Source organism: Cnephaeus nilssonii (genome assembly GCF_951640355.1).
Source record: "Cnephaeus nilssonii genome assembly, chromosome: 13".
NCBI lineage: Eukaryota > Metazoa > Chordata > Mammalia > Chiroptera > Vespertilionidae > Cnephaeus > Cnephaeus nilssonii.
The window spans coordinates 3,499,088-3,523,345 of NC_137084.1; the positions used below are offsets into that span (position 1 = coordinate 3,499,088).

Genomic DNA, 24,258 nt, shown 5'->3' on the forward strand with positions numbered 1-24,258 from the left:
ACTGCCACCCAGCAAAACCCATCGGACGGCGGGGACGGCGGGGGCGGGGGAGGCGGTGCTGGGTTCCGAGGACAGTGCCGGTTGCCATGAAAACACAGTATTACTCTCAGCAACGCCTGGGTGGGGCCTCCAAAGCACTTCATTCCTCTCCCTTCAACATTCTAGACCCTCCCCCACCTCTCGAAAGGGGAAGTGGCACATTTGGGGCACGTAGGCCGCGGCGGGAGGGTCTGGCCCACGAGCAGCAGCTGTCCCGCTCCGGTCGCAGCAGGCCGAGCAGATGCCGCTGTAGGTCTCTCCTGGAAGAACTTGAAAGGCGTCTGACTTTTTAAGTGACTGAAGCCAGAAGCGCCAACAAAGCTGAAATAAATAGCTGCTCCTCACCAGCATCTCCCTCCCGGCCCCCCCTAGCTGAGGCCGCTCCCGCCGAGCCCCCTCCCACTCCCCGCCCTGCAAGCGTGTACCTGCGCCCAGGTGCACCCGACGCCCATCCCTTTGTGAGGCTGAGGATCTGCCCATAAGAGGGTAAGACAGCCTCTCCTTCCCTCAGCCTACCCGTTTCCAAACCACACCCTGCTCTCAGCCCCCCTGGCCACACCTCACCGCACCCCTCCCCCTGCCTGAGACCCCAGCTCCTGCGGGCGTGGGCACGCAGCACGACCACGCTGTGTGCAGGGATGCCAGCCCCTGGTGGCGCACGGGTGGCACGTGGGGAAGTGGCCCAGCAGCCGGAGGTGTCCCAGGCGCAGGTTCTCACTGGCTGCCCACGGCCAGCCCGCGCCCCCAATCAGAGCTGGATCGGGGGAGCCACTGGCCCACCAGGATGGGCTCGCAGGGGCAGCCGTGACTCAGGCCTCGCGGGGCAGGGCGGGGCCGCATCGGCTCCAGATGTACTTCCCCTCTTTCCCGCCCCACATCTGCCGCTACAAACCCAACCCGCACCCCCCCCCCCCCCGTTAACCTTTCTAGCCTGCCCATCTGGGCAAGGGAGAGGTCCTTCCATCTCACCCTTTTGGAGGCCACAACCCCCTCCCCTCGGGCCTCTGCTTGTGGGTAACTGGCCCTCCCCCAAATACAGGCCTGGCCCCAACCACCAACCCTGCCACCCTCCTCACCAAACCGCCAGAGCTAGAGGCACAGGAGGCAGGAGGTGTGGATGAGTCACTCTTCCTGCAGACTGGGGGTGGGAGGGGGAGGGCGGGCTAGGAGGCGGGGTCCCAGGCCACCAGGCCAGAGCCGGCCAAGCCACAGGGGCTGCCAGGCCTGCTGCTGCTGCTGCTGCTGCTGCCGCCCAGGGTCCGGCTCACCAGGCAGGCACGGCCCCTTTCCAGTTGGGCTCCACTCCTGGGCCTCTCAGGCCTGCCCCCTCAAACCCCCGTGCCGGCTGGTCTCCCCTGCCTACACCGTCAGCTCCTGGGGAGACTAAGGGGACCAGGAGGCGGGGAAGGTTACCCAAGCAGAGCAGGGTGTGGTGGGAACGGGAGTCAGACAGGTTCAGTGAGGCCCCAGCCACCAGCTCAGGGCGCAGCCGCATTAGCGCTTTCAGGTCCTATCCCCCAGGAGCCAGAGGCTCAGATGCAACACAGGCAGCAAGTCTGGACTGAGAGCAAGAGGAGAGCCAGGAGCAAACAGCAAGAACCAGCCCGTCCTCGCCCAGCTGGATTCCTAACCCACTGCAGTCCCGGTTCCCAGCTTGGCTAAGCTCTACCCCGAAGCCCGCAGTGGCTCAGCACCCGGAAAGGTCCCGCTTCCCCTCCGAAGCCAGGAGCCCGCGCCCCCAGGCTTAGAGGGAAAAAACACCCGGAAAACCACAGCCTCAATACCACAGGCAGCCAACGCTGCTTCTGCACGTGCTTCAAAACGGGAATCTAATGCCTCCACGTTCACCTGAGCTAACTTCATAGGGAGGTCCATGCTCTTCAGAAAAGACCAGAGCAGGGCAAGAATCCCTGCAGAGGAGAAAAATTAAGCTTGCCCCAGCCGGTGTGGCTCAGTGGATAGAAGACGGAAGGGTCATGGGTTCGATTCCGGTCAAGGGCACATACCTCCGTTGCAGGCCCCAGGGAGCACAGGAGGCAACCAATCGATGTTTCTCTCACATCGATATTTCTCTTTCCCTCTTCCACACTCTTTAAAAAGTATCAATGGAAAAATACCCTCATTGAGGATTTAAAAAAATGATGTTGAAAAAGAAATAATAAATCTTTAAAAACTAAGCTCAAAAGAGAAAAAACAGTAACCCTGATTTGAGCAGGATTATTGGATGACAATTATGTCGCAACAGGGCGTTTCCAGGCTTTAGTGACACCGAAGGGGTTTAAATCCTGCCTCTACCACTTAAGAAATGTCACCACAGCCCGGCCGGCATGGCTCAGGCATGGCTCAGCGGTTGTCGACCTCTGAACCAGGAGGTCACGGTTTGATTCCCGGTCAGGGCACAGGCCCGGGGTGCAGGCTCAGTCCCATGTGGGGCGTGCAGGAGGCAGCCAACCAGCGATTCTCTCTCACATTGATGTTTGTTATCTCTCTCCCTCTCCCTTCCTCTCTGAAATCAATAAAAATATCTTTTTAAAAAAGGTCATCGCAGGCAAGTCGTTAAACCTCTGACCCCTCGTTAGAAAGAGAGCAGGGCCGCAGTCGGCGTTCAGACACCGTTCCTGTTGGCCCGTGCACCCAGCGCCTCGCTCACAGGGCGGCTGCGGAAACGGCACACTGCGCACCTGCGCTCCCTCCACGTTGTGGGCATGCTCCCCTCACCTCGCGGGGAATCTGGTCCCCAAGACTCAGGTGGTCACAAAGCCCCATGTCCCGCCCACCCAGCCACCAGCTGGCAGACAGCCATCACAGGAGGCGGGGCGGGAACCGGAGCTGAGGCCAGGCCTGCTCCTGCGGCTTCTCGGCTTCTCCTGCGCGGGGAGCAGCCGCAGGGACGCCCTGCTTCCACCCGCACTCCCCCCAGAAGCCGCCCCCCCTCCGAGCAGCACACCGGACAGGGCTGATGTTCAGTTTCCTTTAATGACCCCAGCTCCCTGGAGGACGGGGCAGGCAGCCCGGCGATGGCCAGAGGTGTTCACTTGAAGATCTTGCCCTGATTGAAGGCTTTGCCCACGTGCTGGAAGGCCCCCTCCCAGCAAAAGTACTCTCGCACCAGCGTCTGGGTCTCCGCGCTGCCGGGATCCAGCTTCCGCCACGTGTAGGACTCGTAGTCCACCTGCCAGTCTGGACTCAGCTGCGGGGAAAAGCCAGGTAAGAAGCATGTGGTCAGGCTACCAGACACGGTCTCACACCTGTCACTCCCAGCTCAGGTCCCAAGGCCGCTGGGAACATGCCAGCTGCTTCTGGTACCCGCTCCGGGAGGCCCCTCCACGCCCATCAGCCGGGATCGAGGTGGGCCGCATCCTCCCCGCTAGACACACTCCGCCCCCGCCCTTTCCTCACCGGAAAGGCAAGCTCCTGGCCTCGGAAGACCCAGACCCCAGAAATGGAGCTGCTGTTGTTGGTTCCAAAGAGGATGACACTGGCAAAGGCGTTCTTCCTCAGCTTGTCCAACCGCTGGAACATTCCTGCAGGAGCGAGGAGAACCTTCGGCCTCTGCGATCCCAGGACCTGCCCTCCTTCCCTTCCCAGGCGCGCCCTCTCCTCACCAGTGATGAGGTTGCAGCTCATGAAGGTCTGGGTGAGCTCTTCCGGGAAGCGGTACTCGGAGTACCACAGGGACCAGCCGTCCTTATCGAAGTGCTCCCAGAAGTACGGCAGCGCCACCGACAGCGTGTCCTCGTTGGAGTACTTGCGCTTGAATTCATCCAACACAAAGGTGCTGCGCGGAGGCAAACATCGGGGTCGGCGTGGAGAAGGCCCCTAAGAAGCCAAGGGCATTTCCACGGGCTCCCCACCCCCAGCCCGAGTATGCTTAGCACGCGGAGGGTGGGACCCCAGGGAGCCGCGCCCAGGAAAGGCACGGCGAGCTGCTGCCCCCTAGCGGAGGCACCGGGAGGACATTCTTCCTGGCCCGCCCCTCCCAGGGCTCTTTTCCATGAGTCACACTGAGTCCGTGACTCAGAGTCTTCCCCCATCGCTCAGGCTCCTGGTGACACACTAATGCCAGCGAGGTTAAGCGGGGAGTGTAGTGTGCTCCAGGGCCTCGCCCCGTCCTGAGTCACTCTGCCCAGAAACCAGCTCAGGTGCTGCTGAACCCTTAGGTGCAGGTTATCTGCGAAGCATCTGGCACGCGGAGCCAGGAATTCCAGCCCCCCCACCCCGCTGTTCTCTCTTTTCCAATCGAAAAAACACGTGCGCCTGAAGAAAACCACCCACAAACCCAGCGAACAAGACAACTAGTGTTTTTTATGTTTTGTGAAAAATTCCACAATCTTTCAAAGATGATATAGCTAGTTTTGTGCCTTTACAAATTGTTCATTGAATACTACGACATGCTACTGAGAATTCCTTGCAAATGTTTTAATGGCTAAATAACCCCCCCACTGCATACATGTGCCACGAACCTAGGAAGCCCCCTTATTGAATGTTTGTTGGTTCAATTACTCATTAGTATTAATAATGCCACGAGTTGCCACCTATTTCACTCCTTACAGCAAAGCCCAGTGTTAGACCTTCCCCCCTTCACAGACCAGGTTAGTGTGTGCCCTGCCCGGCTGCACTGGAGCAAAGCAGAGAACCTGTCCTTGAACCCCAGGTCCCAGGTTCCTTCCTGAACACCAGAGACCTCATCTGAGCTCTTCCCCGTCCACCACCCACAAATGGGACGGGACATTTCACACCCTCCTGAGCCATGGTCATTATTCATGACCAGAATCCCCCACCCACCCCAGCTCTCAACAGCTCCTGAAACAAGCTAGCTGGAAGCCCTACACAGACCAGAAGTAACTGGACAAGTGATGATGGTCTTGGTCTTTGCAGGCATTACCTCTGTGACATTAAAAGTCCTGGAGAGCCCGGGCCGGCATGGCTCAGTGGTTGAGTGTCGACCTATGAACCAGGAGGTCACAGTTCGATTCCCAGTTAGGGCAATGCCCAGTGTGGGGTGTGCAGGAGGCAGCCAATTAATGATTTTCTCTCATCATTGATGTTTCTCTCTCTCCCTTCCTCTCTAAAATCAATAAGTTTAATAATCATCCTGGCAGCCAACAAACAGGCATTACAAACACTCTCAAGACGTTAAGAACGCAGCTGATTAAAGACTTCAAGCTCACTGCCTGGTTTCCTTTCTGCCCAGGGTCACATATGTGACGATCTCTAGCTAATAATTAAGTGTCTGTATTACAACAGCCTATGTAATTTGGGTTAGTTATCATCACAGCTCATTTACACACCAAAACTCCTGCTCGCTTTTTCCTGTTTAGCCATTTCATACAGAAGAAGGACACACACAGATCCTCCCCCTTCAGATCATGGCAATGCTGCTCTATCCCATGAGCATAGCCACAGGAATCTACTAGGAGAAAGCGTGGCAGTCACATGGGAAAGAGTCCTGCTCACCCCTGGCCTGCCCTGTGCTGGGTTCACAGGAAATCAGCTCCAGGGGGCACACTGCCGAGAGCAGCTGCGTGCGGAGCCCGGGCCCTGAGATCTCAGCCCCTCTCCACGTGCCCCGAGTGGGAAAGCAGCAGCTGACCTCCCACCGGCACAGAGCATGCCCCTTCGCCCCTCCATCTACCCCACATCAAAGCCACGTGGACGGGGAGTCCGACCGCGCTGACCCAGACCCACGGCTGAGAGGACGGCAGGGGGGGCGAGAAAGACATTCCCCATCGCCTGCGAGTCTAACACCGTGACTGGGCAGCGAGTGAAGACGTGATGACTGTGGAGAGACCTCAATGGCACGACCACACTGGACCCTCCGGGCAGAACCAGCTGGATTCGGGCCAGCCCAGAGGGCGACCGACCCCACCCCTACGCCCCAGGCCTGCTGGTCCCAGCCCGCAGCAAGCATGCAAGGCATCTTCCTCTGACCTGGGCGGTGACCCTGTACCCCACCCACCCTGCCTCCTACACAGCCCCTAGCACCTGCCCCGCGGCGAGCACGTGCACCATAACAAACCCGGATGTGAGATGGAGTTGCTGCCTCAGTCTCTCCGCCCTGGGAGGGCACCGAGTGCCCACTTTTTTACACCAAAAACCTCCCTTTACCATATTCTTTCCTCCAAGAACCCCCACATTTACTGAAAAGAGGAAACAGACAAGCACCCCATCTGCTTCCTTCTTCCTGAGGGGCTGACCCCCCCCTTTGGGAAACAATGAGCCAGAGAGGCCCCATGCAGCGACGGTCATCGCCCCCCCCCCAATGTGAGCACGTCTCAGGCCGAGGCATCCAAGCAGCGCGCACCTCACTGAGCTCCCAGGGTCTCAGCCGAGCACTCCCAAGACCAGTGACTCCGCCCCAACTCCGCCTGCCTGCTTGCTTCCTTGCAGAAAGGGAATTCTGAACCCCCCGATACTGGATGCATTTAGAACGTACTTTCTCTTTCAAAACTCACCCAATTCTTCAACTCAGAAAGCCACCTTATTTGCCAACTAAAACACACCTTTAATTTTGTATGAATGACCTCAAATTCTGGGCCCAAGGACCCACACAGGTGAGAAGGGGCCCTCTTAGGTCCCATGCCCCCCTCCCCCCACTTCCCCATACCCTCACCTCTTGGGCAGGTGAGCGAAGGGGTCCTTGGCCTTCGGCTCCGCCGCCAGCGCCTGCTCACACTCGTCCATCTCCTCCTCGGGCGCGGGCGCAGCGGCCTTTTTCTCCTCCTTCCGCTCGGCCTGGGGCTTCGGCTTCTCCTCCCGAGGTCCTTTCTCCTTCCGGGGGGTGTCCTTCTTAGGCTGGCTCTCTGCAAACTTTTTAGCTGGCGCAGAGGAAGGGAGAAAAGTCAGCCTTCGGCCTCTTCCCGCTGCCCTCCAAAGCGGCCGCAAGCGGGGCCGTGGAGAACGGCGGGGCGGGAGCCAGGCTCGGCCACCGGCCACCACGTCCCTGCGCAGGGCCCTCAGCCACAAGGGCACGGCATCCCCGTCAACACACACCAGTGAGTGCGGGAGGAAGACAAGATTCACACAACATCGGCCTACACGCTGGGCCCACGGCGCCCACAGACGGACAGGAAGCCCAGGGGCCGAGACTGCGCAAACCCGCCCAACGGGGTGCTCGCTGCCCTACCTCCTCAGACTCACCATCGAACTGGGCCATCTTCTCACAGAGCTTCACCTCCCCCAAGACGGCGCGGAACTGGGGCTGGTTAATGCAGGTGAGGAACCAGCGGTTGGTGTTGGGGAAGGCCTGGCGGAAAGACGGCTCCAGGACCTGCCAGGACAGGCCGGGAGGGTGGGAAGAGTCAGCGGGGGGACCGGTCCCCAAGGTTCCAGCCAGAGACAGAGGCTTCTTCCTACCCCCGAGTTCCTCCATCCCCTCCCCCCGACAGCGGCTGCCTAGACACCAGCTTACCCTGGAGGGCGACCCCCACCCCCCTTCCTAATCTCTTTAAGGTGGTCCAGTCCAATCAATGGACGCTTGGTTCCACCCCATTCATGAAGAATCTATTTGGTGGGAACAGCATTCGCATGGGGCCTCACTCCTTTTGCCAAGACATTTCACACCGAGTTTCCAACCTTTATATCCCACGTGTTGACATATAACTTTTTTTTTAAGGTTGGGATCAACAGAAGGCTATCAATTACTCATTTTGTCAAATAAATAAAGTAGAAAATATGCAACAGCAAAAAGATTATTTCAGAATAACGGACAGACCTTTCAATTAAACAGCTTCATTAAAAACTCATTTACCATTTTTTAAAAAAATGTTTGTTTTTTGTATTTCAGAAAGAAAGGGAGAGGGAGACAGAAACATCAATGATGAGAATCACTGATTGGCTGCCTCCTGCACCCCCCTACTGGGGATCCAGCCCACAATCCGGGTATGCGGCCGGACGGAGAATCGAACCATGACCTCCTGGTGCAGAGTTCAATGCTCAGCCATCGAGACACTGGCAGGGCTCATGTGCCCCTTTTTTCAGTTTGCCCAGATCAGCGGTGGAGGCAGGCGCAGTGCCAGCTCCGTGGTGAGGTTCTGCAGTTACTCGGGTTCAGATCCTACCCCACCGTGACCCCCACAACAGGCCACACCAAGCCGATCCCTGTAAGGCCTGGGCATGGGGTCTGGCACGAAGCAGGTCTTTTTCCTTGCTCTCATCACACTACTGTGGACCAGCATCAGTCCGAGAGCTGCTGTTTAGGAACCAGCACCATGTCATCTCCTTTGCCCCAATAACCTCAACTGTGGTGATCAGTCCCCTGGGTTTCCAGTTTACAGAGGAAGAAAAGGACCAGGATTCCCACACCCCCGTCTACCGACAACTAGTCAGAACGAGGCCAGCACTGACTGGCTCTGCTTCCAGCTCTAGGGCCACCCCCACCTGCCTTCACAACGACGCACAGCCGGCTTCACAAGCATCGTCTTAGGCCCACACAGACGCCAAGGGCACAGACCACCCCAGCTTCCTGAAAGGAAGGCAGTCCCGCCCCCGCCCCGCCCCCGGGCTCCCTCAGAGCCCCTCACACCCAAGTCCTCAAATCAGGATAGAGGACCGAAGACTTGTCTCTTGGGTTCCAACCCCACCCACCCTCTGCCGAGCTGATTCGTCACAGACCGACCTGCTTATAGAGCCACAAGAGGGTGCAGACAACTGTGATGTCAGCCAGCGTCACCCGTTCGCCCACCAGAAAGGTCCTCGTCTTCAAGTGCGCATCCAGCAGCCCCAGAATCCGCCTCATGTCCTCCTTCGCAGTCTCTGTGGCCTGTGGGTTCATTGATCAAACTTATCAGTGACGATCAATCCCTCCCCCCAATTACTGAACTAAGAGGCCACTTCACTTACCCATCCCACCCGCTCTCAATGGGGCCGGAGTCTAGGATCCTCCCAAATGTATCCCACGCGAAGCGCCACGTTACATTTCTTCATGGTGCAGGCGGACTCCCCTCCCCTCTCCTCCCCATTGCCCACCGGATCAGGTCTATGCACATTAGGAGGAACCTCAGAGGAGGAACCTGGCCTAACCACGCCCCTGTCACTTGCTAGAACCTTCCTGCAGAAGAAACCCCTTCTCTGACCCCCTCCACGGGTCTCCCCCCACCAACGGCCCAGGGCTCCGAACTCACAGCCGCAGACCAGGGCCTTGTTACACATTCTTGGCATGGCCCCCCCTTTTCTCAGCCTGCCTGACACCGGAGCTGACCACCCCGCCTCTGGCTTCTTCCACGTCCAAGACGCACCTGCTTGTTGTAGTGCATGATGCCCAAGGTGGGGAACACCCAGGTGCTGGCTGGGGGCACGATGTCGCTATCGGCAAAGCTCACCCACTGCACCACCTGGGCTGCGGCTTCTGGGCTGCTTCCCCGCAGGTCCTCATTGCTCACTGCGGAGGCGGGACGCAGGTCAGACCCTGGGGTCACGCCAACACCAGTCCCCGAAGAGTCCTCTCCTTCTCCACTCCAGCTCACCCTCATCCTCTCCTACACCCCCCACTCCAGACCCTCCCACCCCCCCAGCCAACTCCAAGTTACCGTAGTAGGCAATGGCATTGCTCTCGAACACACAGAATCCATCATCACCTTCAAATGCTGGGACCTGCAGACAAAGCCGTCAAAAGGTAAGCGAAACACTGGCTGGGTGCTCAGTGGTTAGAGCGTTGGCCCTCCGAACGAAGGTTCTCAGCTTCAATTCCCAGTCAAGGGTCCGTACCTCATACCTCGGATGCAGGATCCCCAGCCCCGATGGGGGCGTGTATGAGAAGCAACCAATCCATGTGTCTTGCTCACATCAATGTCTGTCTCTGTCTCTCTCTCTTTCCCCTTCCTCCCTCACCTCCACTCTCTCTGGAAATCAATGGGAAAAATATCCTCGGATGAGGATTTAGGGGGGAAAAGGTAAGTGAAACACAGTCATTTTTTACTAGCCAATCCCAGGAACTAAATTGTTCTGGAGGAAAGTGTTTATATAAGGCTGACAACCCCTGCTAACCAAACTCTTGATATTATCTAAAACTCAAAAACCAAAAATATTTGAATACCTTGGCATCCCTGACAGCCTGAACTCACATAAGGAACCCGAAATACTTAGATACCATCAGCTATTTGGAGAAAATCCCTCAATCAAATAAGCGAAAGGTGAGAAGCCACGTCTTCTATCGACGTCTGTAACAGTGCTCCCCACACACGGCCTCTCCTCTGAGGACGGCTCCTCGGCCCTCTGACGCCCGTGGGGAAAGAATCCTGCTCATACCTGACACATTTTCGCTGATAACAGTCAAAAGTCATTCTCTCTTCCAAAGTGAGCCTGTGAACTGTTCAGTGTCACTGAATAGCTCTTTATTATTTAATCATCTTTACAATTTTCAGTTACAATCGACTATTACTTTTCACTACAGAGGAATCTGAAATTATCTCAAAATAAAAGGATTTTAAAAATATATAATTTTCATTGATTTCAGAGAGACAGAGGGAGAGGGAGAAACCTGGGTGAGAGAATCAATGCACACCCACTACTGGGGACCGAGCCCACAACTTGGGCATGTGTCCTGACCCGGAATCTAACTGTGACCTCCTGGTTCACAGGTCCACCCTCAACCACTGAGCTACACCAGCGGAGCTCAAAATAAACGTTTTTTTAAAAAATCACTAAAATATGGGGGGGGGGAGGGGTGTTTTGAAATCTCTCTAAAGATGGAGGCCATCATCAAAGTGATAGACTCTTACAGCCACTTGGGTTCTCAGGACCAAGGAGCCTTTCCCAGGTCCCTACTCACCTTGCCTGCAGGAAACTTGCGGAGAAATTCGGGGGTGCGGTTGGTTTGGCCAAAGTGGAAGTGGGGTGGTGCGGAGAGTACGCGGACCTGAGCCCCGCTGTACTGCGCGGCGATGAGGGCCTTGAAGGCCCTCCAGTTTTCAGGGTACGTGTACAGGGTCTGCGCGGGGAAGAGGGGACAGGGTGTCAGCGCGAGTGCCAGGGCCCCAGCCCTAAACGTCAGCGCCCGGGGTGACTTCCCCGGAGAGGCGCCATCTGCCCCGCGCCCGCTTTCCCTCGGGCTGGTAACCCAAGTGCGGCGGCTCTCCGTCTTGTGTAACCAGAGTCCGACAGAGGACAGACACACCGACTGCTAAATAAAGCTTGCTGACAGGTCTGACCTTCCCTAAGGACATCCTCAGAAGCATGAAGTCCACAGCTTCCAGCTCCCTCGGGCTCCGTCCGCGGACGGACCCACACCACCCGCTCCGCAGAGCCCGTCTTTCATTCATTGATGCTACCCGGCCTGCCTACCCGACCGCTGGGCCGCCCACCACTTCCAAAGCACCCCCTCGGTCCAGGGCGCACCCCCCGACCAAGTCCCTCCCGAACAGCCGCGGAGAGGCCGAGTGGGTCTTCTCTTCCCAAACCACCTCGGCCTCCCTTTCGGAAGCCTCCCTTCCCCGGCCGCGCAGGCCGTCGCTCCGGCGCCGTCCCGCAGCGAGTTGCCTGGTGGTGCCCCCGCTCCTTCCAGGAACCTGGCCAGCGAGGTCCCCCTGGTCGGACCCACGTCGAGGTCTTTCCGCTCCCAAACCTCCCGGCGGGACGAGCCCTGACCGCGGCCAAGTACGTGCCCACAAAGACCCTCCCCTCCAGCCTGTCCCGGCTATCGCCCCACAAAACGGCCGCAAAAGTTCTGCCAACCTGCCCGGACCCCACGTCTCAAGGAGGCCACGAACCTGAGCCCCTTTCTCCGGCCCCAGACGGCCAGGACCCGGCGCCTCCTTTCTCCTCGAACCCAGGCCATCCCAACTCTTTGGCCTCCCACAGCCTCAGCATCAGTTTCTCCCCGGGGCCAGGAAGCCCTGCTCCCCAACAGTACGGCCTCTGGGCCCCGGATCAGCTCCCCACTCGGCTCCAGAACCCCTCTGACGCCAGCGGGTCGCAATCGGGCAGAGGATGGCGCCGGATAGGGTGACCCGGACGGCCCGAGCCGGCAAACTTACCCCAGCCGCCATGGTGATTCCGCAGAGAAAGGGGGTGGGGCGCTCAGTGCTGCCGCAAAGTAAGCCGTCGGAGAAGGGGTGGGGGGGAGCGAGGAGCCGCGGGGAAACGGCGGCCGGAAAGCGAGGACGGCATAGAAGGCACACGCACGACAGTTCTGTCGACCGCGGCCGCGAAATTGGAAAAAGGGGTGGGGCCTGCGGGTCGGCGCGGAGAAGCTCGCGCCTGCGCAGTGAGCTACTTGGCTGACCCGCCCCTCAGGCCTGGCCAATGGGAGTCCCGACGAGGCGGGAGCAGGCGCGGAGAGGGGACGGGGGACCGGCCGGCCGCCCGCTGCCCTGGGCGGCTGCGTGGCACAGCTCCCGGCCCCGAGTGCGCGCGGGTGCTGGGGCCCCCTCCGGCCGCGGTGTCAGAGGCCCGGGGCCCAGGGACCTGATGGGAGGCTCCGCCAAACCCCAACGTGTTTGGGTGACGAGCGGAAACCCCGCCTGGGAGTGGCGACGTACCAATTCCTTTTAACCGCTCTGGTGTGTGGTTTTAAAATTATTTTCACTTCAGAGAGGAAGGGAGAGGGGGAGAGAGGAACATCATTGATGAGAGCGAATCCTCCATCGGCTGCCTGCTGCACGCTCCCCCTGGGGCTCCAGCCCGCAACCCGGCCTGGGCCCTGGCCGGCATCCACCGACCGCCTCCTGCTGCACAGACGAAGCTCAGCCTCCAGCCACACGTGGCGGGGCGGGGTCTGTTGCGTTTTTAGAGGATAAACGTCTAATCCCAGCCCACGTCTGAAACTTGTTAAATTGGTTTTCTCCCATTGGACCGCCTTGCAGCTGGGGGTGCTGTTCCTGCAGGAGAAAGGCCCGAACAGGAGGGGCCCAGGGAGAGCGGCCCTTTCCTGCCCACCTCCTGGCACCGAGGCGGAGCGGGCTGCCCTGACCCATGCCCAGGTCTGACGATCTGCGGGTAAATGGAGGCAGGCCGGTTGTTCCCACAGCCGCTGTGCGGTACCCGCCCCCCAGCATCCAGCGCTCTGAGGGGGCTCCTGGCACCAAAGGGTCCTAGCCACTCCGTCCAAGTGCGGTCAATGCTGGAAGGGCGGCCAGGAAGGCCTCTGAGAAGGCTGCGTTGAGGCTGGGGAGTGGGAGGACGTTACCAGGTGGAAACTAGAGGAAACGAGCGAGTATTCAACTAGCAGCTTTATTGCCCTTTGGGGTCCCTGGCTTCACTTAAGGACATTGCGGAGGGCTTGAGGGAGGAAAACCTGTAAGAAGTGATGGAGCTCAGGGAACAGGCCTTGTGAGTCCTGGAGGGGGGTCACGGTGAGAGCCTGGTCAGCCTGGGAGGCAGACACCACGAAGGTCAGGAGCGGCTCAGCCTCTGGCCTCTGTTCGCCACTGCCCAGTGCTCTCAGCTCCTGGGTCACCCGAGCCTCCGTCGCCAGCCACTCCGCCCCCGTGCCCGTCCTGCCTCCGGCGCCTTCCTGGGTTTGCTGCTGCAGGCATCTTCGGGCCCGCCGCCGCCCTTGCCACACTCGGTGCCACAAGGCACAGCGCCAGCTCACTGGAGAGCGCGGTGCCCCCTTCCTTGTCTCAACCGGGGACCCTTCTCGGGCCGCCGGAGGTCCTGGGGGGCCCTGCTCTGCCAGCACCGCGTGGCCCGGCTGCTCCCCTTCTCCAGTGGCTAGCAGCTGTGCGGTCGGCAGGGGAGGCGCCCCGGGCTGCCCCGGGCTCCGCAGGGCCCAGTCCTGCGCTGTTTCTCCAACCTCTACAACCATCTCTTCCACCCCTTCTTCGCTCCGGCCCCCTGCACACCCCTGCTGCTCCTGCTCCCGCTCCCCCTGCTCGGAGCTTTCTGTCTGTCTGTCTAGTTTCAGTCTCTTGCATGGCCCTTCCCGGGGAGAATCCCCAGTTCCACCTCCCTCTGACCGCAGTCTCTTGGTTCCCTGTTCTAGCTGGCACCCCAATGCTTCCCTTAACACCTGGGCCAGGGCCGCAGAGAGCTGGGGGAAGGGAGCAGGAGGTAAGGGGATGGGGGTTGCAGACAGCAGGGCGCTAGGCGAGCTGGGCTGCAGAAGGGGGAGCAGCCCCCAGTCCCGACCCCGGGAAGATCGGTGCTGGTACTGGAGGCTTCGGCAGTAACTGGCTGCGGCTCGGCAGCAGTTCTGTAGCCGCCCGGCTACCCTGCTGGTTACGTTGGCTGCCACGTTGTGACTCAGGTCAAAGGGGTCCTGGAGATTCATGGGGCCGAGACGCAGGCCCTCCCAGAGATTGGAGGGCAGGCCCCCTGCCACGGGCAGCGCCCGGCCCTCCCGGAGGGACAGCAGTGAGCCTCGAAGATCCCAGCAAGACACGCAGGAGAAGAACTGGGCCAGCAGGGAACCTGGAGGGGGAAGACCAGGGAAAGGGGGTTACTCAGGCCAGAAGGGAGCCAGGCCCTGAACCAGAGCCATTCACTTAGCAGGACTTCCTTTTCCCTTCAAGGAGCTCACCAGTGCCAGTAGCCAGGCCTCTCGGAGCCCTACCAGCAAGAGGCCAAGCTCGCGCTGTGCCCCTAGCAACGTCCGTCCTTCCCGATGCTGCTCCTTCCCCTGGCAGCAGTGGGACCCCCCCCCCCCCCATTACTCCAAGACACGGTTTCTTCATCTGTTGAGTGGCAGTAACACCAGCTGACCCCAGGCCGCTGTGAGAGCCACGCCGGCCCCCAGGAACTGTGGGTGTATGTTACCTACTGTTGCCATTAACATCTATTAGACCCCAAACTCACTCAGGGGCTCCTTATTGGTGCTGGGCTCCAGTCTCGAGGCATCTCTGGGGAAACTACAGTCCCAACCATCCACCGCCACCTGCTCACCCTCACCTGGGAGAGAGAAAAGGGGAGGGTCAGCCTGGAAGCTGGAAGACGGGGGGCGGGGGGGGGGGGTGAACTGAGAGGGGTGATAACAGAGCTCCCAATCCCAGCAGGTGAGATGACGCTAACGAGATGGAGGGTGGTGTACCTGCTTTCTGGGTGAGCTGGGACACAGTGGGCAACACAGGAGGGTCCCTGGTCTGAAGGAAATAGATCACGAGCAAGGTCAGGGCGTAGTTATTGAGAAGGGGGCCACTCCCTGGGGAAATGATAATTCATGAGATTAGAGGTGCTTCCGACCCCTGCTGGGCGGGCCTCCTCAGCCCCGGTTTCTGTATCCGCCTCCCTCCTTTGCCCCAACACCAACTCGGCCCTAGGGCCGGCCGCTCTCACCTGACAGCCCTCGACCCTGAGCCCAGCAGCGGAGGGTGTACACCAGGGGCCGCACCCGCTCATCCAGCTCAGAGCAGAGACTCAGGAAGCGGGAGTTATGCAGGGCCAGCCTGGGACAGAGGGACAGGATGTCAGGGCGCAGGAGCCCTCTGAAGGTATCTCCCCAGCTCTCATTGGGACTTGGGAAGGGGAGCCAGGAACAGGGCGAAGAGAGGGTTCCCGCAGTGTCTGCTGACACACGGGCCTTGTGGGAGGCTCTGCCAAGAACGCCGCGTGCTACCCGCCCTGTATGCCCGTGTCAGACATCCACGGAGCAGAGCATGTAAGACTGCTCAGAACCTTCCGTGTGCAGAGAAAGGAAGACAGGAGGGAGGGAGGAAAGGAAGAAAAGAGGAGGGGGAGGAGAGAGAAAGAGGAAGTGGGGGAAAGGGAGGGAAGGGAGAAACCTATTTGCGTTTAACTTAGCATTTCCCAAACCGATCCAACCATGAAACTTTCTAAATCCCTTAAAAACAGCATTCCCAAACCCCCACTTCATGAACATGGAAATGGCGGCCAGACAGGAGGGAGTGGCAGGAAGGAGGACGGGACCCAGCAAGGACAGCCTCGAGGCTCAGCAGGTGCAGGAGCTCCCCACACCAGGCTCCCTGCTCAGCCACCCCGAATGCTCAGCCGGCCTTCCCAATCACCCCGAAGCAGGTACCGGTTACTGAGGGAGATGTCCCCGTGGAGACCGGACGGCCGGTGGCAGAACTTGACCACGGGGCGCCGGGCAGAGGGCACAGTTTGGACTCGGTACACTCCAGGAACACAGCCCCGAAGAATGGACCCCACCAGCTCCAGCATGGCCCCCTGCTCGGTCTTCTCCCCCTTCGGGGCCTCTGCCAGTTCCAGAGCCTTCCCCTGCTCCCCTTCTCCCCGATCCTCCTGCAGCGGTGAGGCTGGAGGCAGGGACTGGGGAGAGGCCAGGGTCTCGGAGGCCAAAGCCGAGTCCGGAGTCCGGGGTGCCAAGGAGGAGGGAGGGATTTCAAAGTCCAGGGCTTCCGAGCCGTGGGGAGAAGCTGGAGGCTGCGAGTCTGAAGGGGAGGCTGGGGTGCAGGCCAGGGCCTGAGGATCCAGCGGGGATGCGAGGGCCGAGTCCAAGGACGGAGACTCTGGAGCCTTGGGGACTGGCTGTGGATGGGAATGAGCTGAGTGAATTGCTGTCCTGCTGCCCCCTCACCAAGGAACATTCCGTCCCCAGAACATACTATGACTTACTGCTCGTTGTGTGCCAGGCCCTATTCCAAGGACTTGATACCTATCACTCATTTAATCTTCACAATCATTTTCTTTTCACTAAAAATAACCTTCCAATGACATAAAACAGGAATGTCATTGTCCAAAAAGGCCAAAAAGGCAGAGAAACATCCAGGAGAAAGAAGACTAAAGCGACAACACAGCCGTGAGGGTGCTGACGAGACGGGAGTGGGTACTGCCCACTGCCCATTACAGTCTTGTGAGCCTGACACGCGTTCAGTGTAACATTCCCTCACCGTCATAACTGCACCGTGTTCTGCACACACGACAGCCCCTCGGCTCCGAGGCAGTGCACGCTGGGACAGTACAGGGTGAAGGCGTGGTGTGTGCAACCTGCTCTCAAGTGATTCGGAAACACGGTGTGAGGGTGTGAGTGTGTGTGTGTGTGTGTGTGAGTGTATGTGAGTGTGTGTGTGTGTATGTGTGTGTGTAGAGACAATGATAAAAGAAATTTTCTTTTAAAAGTAACCCTTTTTGAGGGGCTGGAGATAGATGGGAACTTTATACTTTCTGCTTAATTATGCTGTGAACTTACAACTCTGAAAAAAGTAATAACCCTTTCCCATTCCAAAAGCAGAATCTGGACATTAGATGGTAAAAAATACAGAGAAGCAAAAAACATAACCCAAAAATGACCTTACTATATGTCCTATTATATATATATACATATATGTTTTCGGTTTTTTTCTTTTCCCCAAAATAAAATATCATACATGCCATTTTGAAATCTGGGTTTTTTCATGTCAGTTCATTTGCATATCAATCCACATCCACATTCCCATTTCTCGAATTACAGTAACTTTCAGGCAGGTCCTACGATCCCCATTTAACAGATGAGAAACTAAGGCCTGAGAGGTGACCCGCTTGCCCAGTCACACAGCCATTCCCACTGACTACCACCCTGGTCGCTCACCTGGGGCTCTTCCAAGTCACCCAGATCCAGGAAGAGGTCAAGATCACAGTCATGGACGTCAAAGCTGTTTACGGAAGAGCCAAAAGGGTGGACCACACAGCCTGGGTGCCGAGCAGAGAAGAAGGTCAGGAGACATTGGGGGCTAAAGAGCGGAGGCACACAACGGGGCACGAGAACGAAGAGCAGCCACGTCCACACGGCTGGCTGAGGAGCACTGAGGAAGCCGGCGGGAGGACAGCACAGGTGGCTCGGGCGGGAGGAGGGGGCTCACCAGGGAAGAACTCTGTGAAGACCTCTTGGATCAGCGCCACCACGAGGCTCCGAAGCTGCCGCTCGGCCTGGGACAGCTCCCTCAACCCCACGAGCTTGACCATTTGTGCCCCCACGTCCGGGGCCTCGGCTAGGGCTGCGGCCAGCTGGTGACTGTCGGGGGCCGCTCCTTTGGGAGATTTGGAGGCCGGTCTCTGGAATTCTTTCTGTTCCCGTGGCCGGACACGCAGGCGCTGTCCCCCCAGGCTGTGCTGGGGCTGGGACAGAACAGCTTCCCGGGCACCCACGTCCCCCATCTCCACGATGGCAAACACTCCCTGGAAAATCACAACAGGGGCAGGGGTGACGGGTCTGCAGCCAAGAACCCAAACACATGGTCTGACAGTGGGCACGGGAGTTTCGACAGGAGCACCCTATGAACTGGGAATATCTGCTTGCTGTTTCTGGAGCAACGGGAAACATCTGGACAAGCAATTCTCTCCTTCACTGGGATCCCACACGTTACTCTCACCCCAGTCGGCCTCTGAAAGTCTCACTTTACCTATCCAGTGGTCGGCAAACTGCCGCTCTGTTGACTAATGAGTTTGCCGACCACTGACCTATCCCATTGTCCCACTCTTCCCAATAACGTGCTGTCACTGGTTATACTTGGACCCATCCCCTCACGTCCCTGCTGTAATTAGTCTTTAACACAGATGAAGAATCCACACAATCAACACTCTGCTAGATGGAAACATAACTACCTCTGACTAACGCACCATCTAAGAATACTAGCAATATGATAGAGGTGTTGCTATCACGCGGTTGAGTTCAAAGATATTCACTGGGCAAGGGGGTGGGGGAAACTGGGGACATGTGTCATAATGAACCATTTTTTAAAAATTCAGCTCTAAGCAGTGCCTAGTACACAGTTAGCAGTTAACAAGCAATTGGCAAATAACAGATTGACTGAGTAAGTAAACAACCAACAAGTACCCCAGTGACTAACCCCGGTGAACTGAGAAAATTCAAGTCGGGCGGTATTCACAAAGCTGAACTCGTCCATGGACAAGCCGCGTTAGGAACTAGCCACAACGGACGCCTGGTTCCTCACTTCTTTTGGTGTGTGGATCACCGGACTCGTTATTTACCCTCAGACACATTCATCCCACCTTGTCCTTATCCATGACGACACTGGCCACGGGTCCAAACGCCTGGAAGTACTCAGAAAGCTGAGCAGAATCCACATTCCGGGGGAAGCCGCTGACAAACACACTTCGAAGGCCCTGAGCCTTCCGGGCAGCTCGGAGTTCTACCAGATGCCGGTGCTTCCGGCCTCCCAAGTGGGCATCCAGGCTGGGTCCTGCCAAGACCAACGTGAAACAAAAACATCCAAATTCGCTCTTCAGTGTGCCTGTTACCTGCACGCCTAAATCCTACTGACCCTCCAAGCCACAGGGAGTGTGAGCTTTGGATAAGCAAACTCCTGGCTTCCTCTGCTTCCTCTTTTGTCTGTCTTTACACATAGTGCATTGCAAGTGGTTCCCAGGAGAACTGACTACAAGTATTTCTTAAACCACCTGTAAGTGCTAGGAAGAGCAATGCAGGCAAATTGTAAAAAAACAAAACAAATAGGTAACTCATCCAAATAACATATAGAACTAAATATATCAAGACCCTAGACCCGTGGTCGGCAAACTGTGGCTCTTTGGCCCCTTGAGTGTGGCTCTTCCACAAAATACCACGGCCTAGGCGAGTCTATCTTGAAGAAGTGGCGTTAGAAGAAGGTTAAGTTTAGCCAAGACCGGTTTGGCTCAGTGGATAGAGCGTCGGCCTGCGGACTCAGGGGTCCCAGGTTCGGTTCCGGTCGGGGGCGTGTGCATTGGTTGCGGGCACATCCCCAGTAGGAGGTGTGCAGGAGGCAGCTGATTGATGTTTCTCTCTCATCGATGTTTCTAGCTCTCTGTCCCTCTCTCTTCCTCTCTGTGAAAAATCAATAAAATATATTTAAAAAAAAAAAAAAGAAGAAGGTTAAGTTTAAAAAATTTGGCTCTCCAAAGAAATTTCAATCGTTGTACTGTTGATATTTGGCTCTGTCGACCACTGCCCTAGACTATTTCCCAGGGGTCATCTCTGAGTATGGTATTAAGATTACAAATGCAAGATGTGAAGCCACACTGTCCAAGTTCAAATCCCAGCTCAATGAAGCCGAGATCTTGGGCAACTCTCTTGTGCATCCATTTCCTCAGATATAAAATCGAGGTAATCACAGCACATAACAAACAGGAACTGTTCACATAGCACTTGGCAGGGAGTCTGGTACGTGGGGCAGGAAGAAAAAGTTTCGCTGCCATTATGTTTATTACATCTTGAGCCAGCTGCTGGATGTCATCATGTATGTGTGGGGCCAGGGAAGACTGGCTTTCCGGCTGGCCCTGGTGGGACATAGCAGCAGTGCCATTCACAAAGAAAAAGGGAAAAAAAGGAAGATCCTGCTCAGGGAACATCATGATTCTGACTTCACAGGTCAAACCTGAGGTTTCACTGGGCGCCCTGTGCTGTCATACAAGGACCTTGTCCACTTTTAGAAACCCACCTTCCGGTCATGCTACTTCAGCCTTCTTCGCCTCTGTAGGGCTTCCCTGACTCGATTCCTACCTTCTCTCGGCCCCACAGGTCCCCACACATATCTGCAGAGCACGGAAATGGTCTCCATCTCCAGATGGTGTGCTCCTGCTTTTCCGAATCCGCTCTCCCACCGTAGAGCCCAGCGGAACACCGGGCACACAGCGGATGCGCAGCAGGTGGCGGTCAGAGGGGATAAAATGGGAGGTTTCGGACAGTGGGAAGGAGGCTGGAGGTGGTGGGGCTTTCCCCACTCCAATTCCTTGGGACGGACGGCGTGAAGACGGAGGTGGGCGACTCTACCGATCGACACTTGGCAAGAACTCTGACCGGTAACCCTAACTTTCGCTAGGACCCGAAGACGAGAGCCCACAACCACCCCTCCTCACCAGCCACCGCTTACGGTTGGCTGTAGTGACGTGGCAGAGGCGGCAGCGGAAAGCCCCACGAGGCAGCGACTCGACATCCGAACCCACCGCCGCCATCGCGACTACCCGGTACCGACCAAATGCAACCACTTCCGCCACCAGCGGAGCTCGCTCTTCCAAATTGCGACGCGCTGGGAAGCAACTTCCGCCAGCCCAATAGGAAGTGACGTAAGGCGGTTAGCCCGTGTAGGCATACTCCTCCGGAAACCAGGTCCCTTCGACTCAGGGTTCCGTTTCCAGCGGGGGTTAAGTTTTCTGGGCTTTAGGAAGACCCGCCCATCCACGAGTCTCATCTGCATGCCGTGAGCCGATTGGTGTGCTGAGCTGCTCCGGTGCTGATTGGCCCAAAGATCGTGAATATTCATAACAACAGACACAAAGGCCGGCGCGGGGTGAGTGACAGCCGCGTTGCCCAGCTGGTGGCCGGGGCAGGCTGTGCTCTGCTCCCCGGGGCCGTAGAGACCCGCGCGGCTGTATCCTCGGCCCTGGCTTTCCCTGGAGAACAAAGGCGGCGGGTGAGCAGCCCCACGAAACCGGCCGCGGTCCCTGGACTCCCAACCTCAGGACTGTGGTTGCTCTCTCTGCCCTCGTTCCTCCCCCAAAACGGTGTTCTGCGACCGCTTCCTAGCCCTGGTTGGGGCGCTCTGCCCGCCCCGTCACCTCCAGGCTCCAAGGGGCCACAGCCAGACCGATGAGCAAGGCTTTCCTTCCGCAGTGTGGGCTGCACTCCTGGGGGGCCGGAGCCACCCGCCACTTCAAGCCCGGACGGAACCTACTCTGGCGGCACCTGAGTAACAGGCATTGGAGGGGAAGGCAGGCTAGTATAGTGAGTGGTCAGTTCACACTGACACTGCAAGTGCAAGCTCAGGACGAGGAGGGTGAGGGAGCTGGGGAGGCCCCAGCACAGGGACCATGAGACAGAGCAGGGGCGGAGGGCGGAGGGGCGGAGGGCGGAGGGCGGAGGGCGGAGGGGCGAAGCAGCCCGGGCTGCAGTTATCAGCTCAGAGCTGTGGCCTGTGGAGAGCATCAAGGTCTGTAACCTTGAGCAAGTGACAACTGCTGAGGCTATGCCCATCTCTAAAGGAAGTGTCCCGGGAGCACGTGATAGACTTCTGATCTCTCTGCTGCGGTGTGGAGACCATGAGAAAGAAGACAGCTACTATGGCTTCTGGTGGCTGACTGGATTCAAATGTATTTTTCCTCACCCGAGGTTATTTTTTCCATTGCTTTTCAGAGAGAGTGGAAGGGAGGGAGGGAGACATCTGCCGGGCATGTGCCCCCCACTGGGCGTGCCCCTGACCGGGCATCAAACCCATGACCCCGATGCTCTCACCACTGAGCACATGGGTCAGGGCTGGACTCAATTTTTTTTTTTTTAACCCAGGAACCTTCAGTTCACCGGCCAGTGCTCTATCCACTGAGCCAAACCAGCTAAGGCTCAAATTTTATATTTTTTTTCCTTTTTTTTTTTTTATTTCAGAGAGGGAGAGGGAGAGAGAGAAACATCAATGATGAGAATCATTTACCAACTGCCTCCTGTACGCTCCACACTGGGGATAGAACTTGTGGACGAAAGGAGCCACCTGCTAACCTGACAAGCTCAGGGGAGGCCTGTGTGACAGTCTTGAAAACTCAGAGACCTAAAATATCCACAAAAGATGGTCTGAAAATTAAATATTTAACTACAAACAGGTTATAGTGGGTAGTCATTCCTAAGCTGCTATCTTCCCAGACAAAGATCAACTTGGATCTTCTTTACTGAGCCCATTTGCCTTTTTGCCTCTAAGATAACATATCTGTGAGATGTCTGGGTAACTTGTAACTTCCCTTTTTTCTGGAGCCCCTGGGGCACGTTTGGATAAAAAGCTTTGCTTTATCCCACCTCCTTAATCCGTCACCAATGAATTTCATGTAACCCACCTATGTCCCTCCTTTGATTGCAATGTATAAATACAAATGTAACCCGCCATTCTTCGGAGCATTATCTCAGTTCATTGAGGTTCTGCTACCCGGCATATGTCGACAGTTTGGCTCAAATAAACTCACTAAAATTCTTTAAAGGTTTCAATGTTTTGGGGTTTTTTTGTATAAATTTTTTTTGGTCTTTTTTTTTAAATATATTTTATTGATTTTTTACAGAGAGGAAGAGAGAGGGATAGAGAGTTAGAAACATCAATGAGAGAGAAACATCGATCAGCTGCCTCTTGCACACCCCCTACTGGGGATGTGCCCGCAACCAAGGTACATGCCCGGAATCGAACCTGGGACCCTTGAGTCTGCAGGCCGAAACTCTATCTACTGAGCTAAACCGGTTTCGGCTCAATGTGTTGTTTTTTCGTTTACAAACCCACAACCCGTATATGTGCCTTGACTAGGAATCCAACCGGGGGGACCTTCTGGTTCATAGGTTGATGCTCAACCACTGAGCCCCACCAGCCTGTTTGGCTCAGTGTATAGAGCCTGCAGACTGACGGGTCCCAGGTTTGACTCCTGGTCAAGGGCACATGCCCAGGTTGTGGGTTCTGTCCCCAATAGCGAGTGTGTAAGAAGCAGATCAATAATGTTCTCTCATCATTGATGTTTCTATCTCTTTCCCTCTCCCTTCCTTTCCCTGAAATCAATAAAAATATATTTTAAAGTAGCCCTAACAGGTTTGGCTCAGTGGATAGAGCATCAGCCTGCGGACTCAAGGGTCCCAGGTTCGATTATGATCAAGGGCACACGCTGGGGTTGCAGGCTCAATCCCCAGTGGGGGACTTGCAGGAGGCAGCCGATCAATGATTCTCATCACTGATGTTTCTCTCTCCCTTCCTCTCTAAAATCAATGAAAAATATATTTTTTTAAAAAGTAAAAAAAAATAAATTAAAAAAAACAGAGGCTAGCAGGAGCCTCTCACACGAACTGCACGTCAGGGAGAAGCCTGCACAGAACTGCCTGCTGCACTGTCCTGCCGCCTGAACCAGCCCTCGTAAAGGAGTTCCCCAATCACAGTGCCTTTGGGCCATGCACACCGGAAGGAGTGGAGTCCTCATTTGCACGAGCACAGAGCAATCTGAAGACTGCCTCGAGCACAGAGCTATGTAGCTGGACCGAGGCCTGGCCCCAGGCTCCCCTCACAGCCCAGTTTGGAAATTCCTGTTGTTGAATCGGCACCAACCACTATCAGTTGACAGGTGCTTCTCCTACTGGGCCTAGCTAACCTCGGTCTCTCAAACCTAAAGAGGCAGGAAGCACCAGAGTGGGCCCTGACATTAAGGTAGTTGCTGAGGCCGGCCTTGGGGACCCAGGAAGCAACACTCTATGCAAATAGACCAGAGCGAGGTGGTAAGATCTTGCAGTACCGCCCCCCAAAGTTGGCTACCTGTCTTGCTCTGGCCTCGTAACAACTCCCAGAATTCCATAAGTAAAAGGAAAAGCAGAGTTAAGAATTAGGAAATAAAGAAGCATCTTCGCACACACATACCCGTCCTGTGGAGGAGTCCCATCCAGAGAAC

At 56.8% G+C, this 24,258-nt stretch overlaps 2 protein-coding genes across 3 annotated transcripts; both read right to left on the reverse strand.

Annotated features, from left to right (window-relative positions):
- Positions 1–2,996: 2,996 nt before the first annotated feature.
- On the reverse strand, positions 2,997–12,156 carry EEF1G (eukaryotic translation elongation factor 1 gamma). The gene is made up of 10 exons (XM_079788084.1): positions 12,012–12,156; positions 10,808–10,966; positions 9,567–9,630; positions 9,276–9,418; positions 8,657–8,800; positions 7,180–7,309; positions 6,653–6,857; positions 3,645–3,817; positions 3,439–3,563; positions 2,997–3,229 (listed from the first exon to the last, which is right to left on the reverse strand). Exons 1-10 carry the CDS (start codon positions 12,021–12,023, stop codon positions 3,071–3,073), a joined length of 1,314 nt encoding a protein of 437 aa, XP_079644210.1. The 5' UTR covers positions 12,024–12,156; the 3' UTR covers positions 2,997–3,070.
- Positions 12,148–20,866, reverse strand: TUT1 (terminal uridylyl transferase 1, U6 snRNA-specific). Of its 2 annotated transcripts, none has more exons than XM_079788082.1 (9): positions 20,739–20,866; positions 18,883–19,073; positions 17,733–18,048; positions 17,462–17,562; positions 15,953–16,422; positions 15,250–15,359; positions 15,005–15,115; positions 14,773–14,865; positions 12,148–14,388 (listed from the first exon to the last, which is right to left on the reverse strand). In XM_079788082.1, exons 1-9 carry the CDS (start codon positions 20,818–20,820, stop codon positions 13,232–13,234), a joined length of 2,631 nt encoding a protein of 876 aa, XP_079644208.1. In that variant the 5' UTR covers positions 20,821–20,866; the 3' UTR covers positions 12,148–13,231. The 2 variants fall into 2 exon arrangements, with proteins under 2 accessions (XP_079644208.1, XP_079644209.1); XM_079788083.1 differs by lacking the exon at positions 20,739–20,866 and adding an exon at positions 19,155–19,461.
- Positions 20,867–24,258: the final 3,392 nt, after the last annotated feature.

Excerpts from the sequence above, each read along its gene's own strand:
- EEF1G (XM_079788084.1), bottom strand. Across the intron at positions 6,858-7,179 it reads GAAGATGGCCCAGTTCGATG|CTAAAAAGTTTGCAGAGAGC; the intron begins GTGAGTCTGAGG and ends CCTCTGCGCCAG. Across the intron at positions 3,818-6,652 it reads TTCGCTCACCTGCCCAAGAG|CACCTTTGTGTTGGATGAAT; the intron begins GTGAGGGTATGG and ends GCCTCCGCGCAG.
- TUT1 (XM_079788082.1), bottom strand. The coding sequence starts at position 20,820 with ATGGCGGCGGTGGGTTCGGATGTCGAGTCGCTGCCTCGTGGGGCTTTC. Across the intron at positions 17,563-17,732 it reads CTTCACAGAGTTCTTCCCTG|GCTGTGTGGTCCACCCTTTT; the intron begins GTGAGCCCCCTC and ends CTCGGCACCCAG. Across the intron at positions 16,423-17,461 it reads GTGACTTGGAAGAGCCCCAG|CCAGTCCCCAAGGCTCCAGA; the intron begins GTGAGCGACCAG and ends TCCCATCCACAG.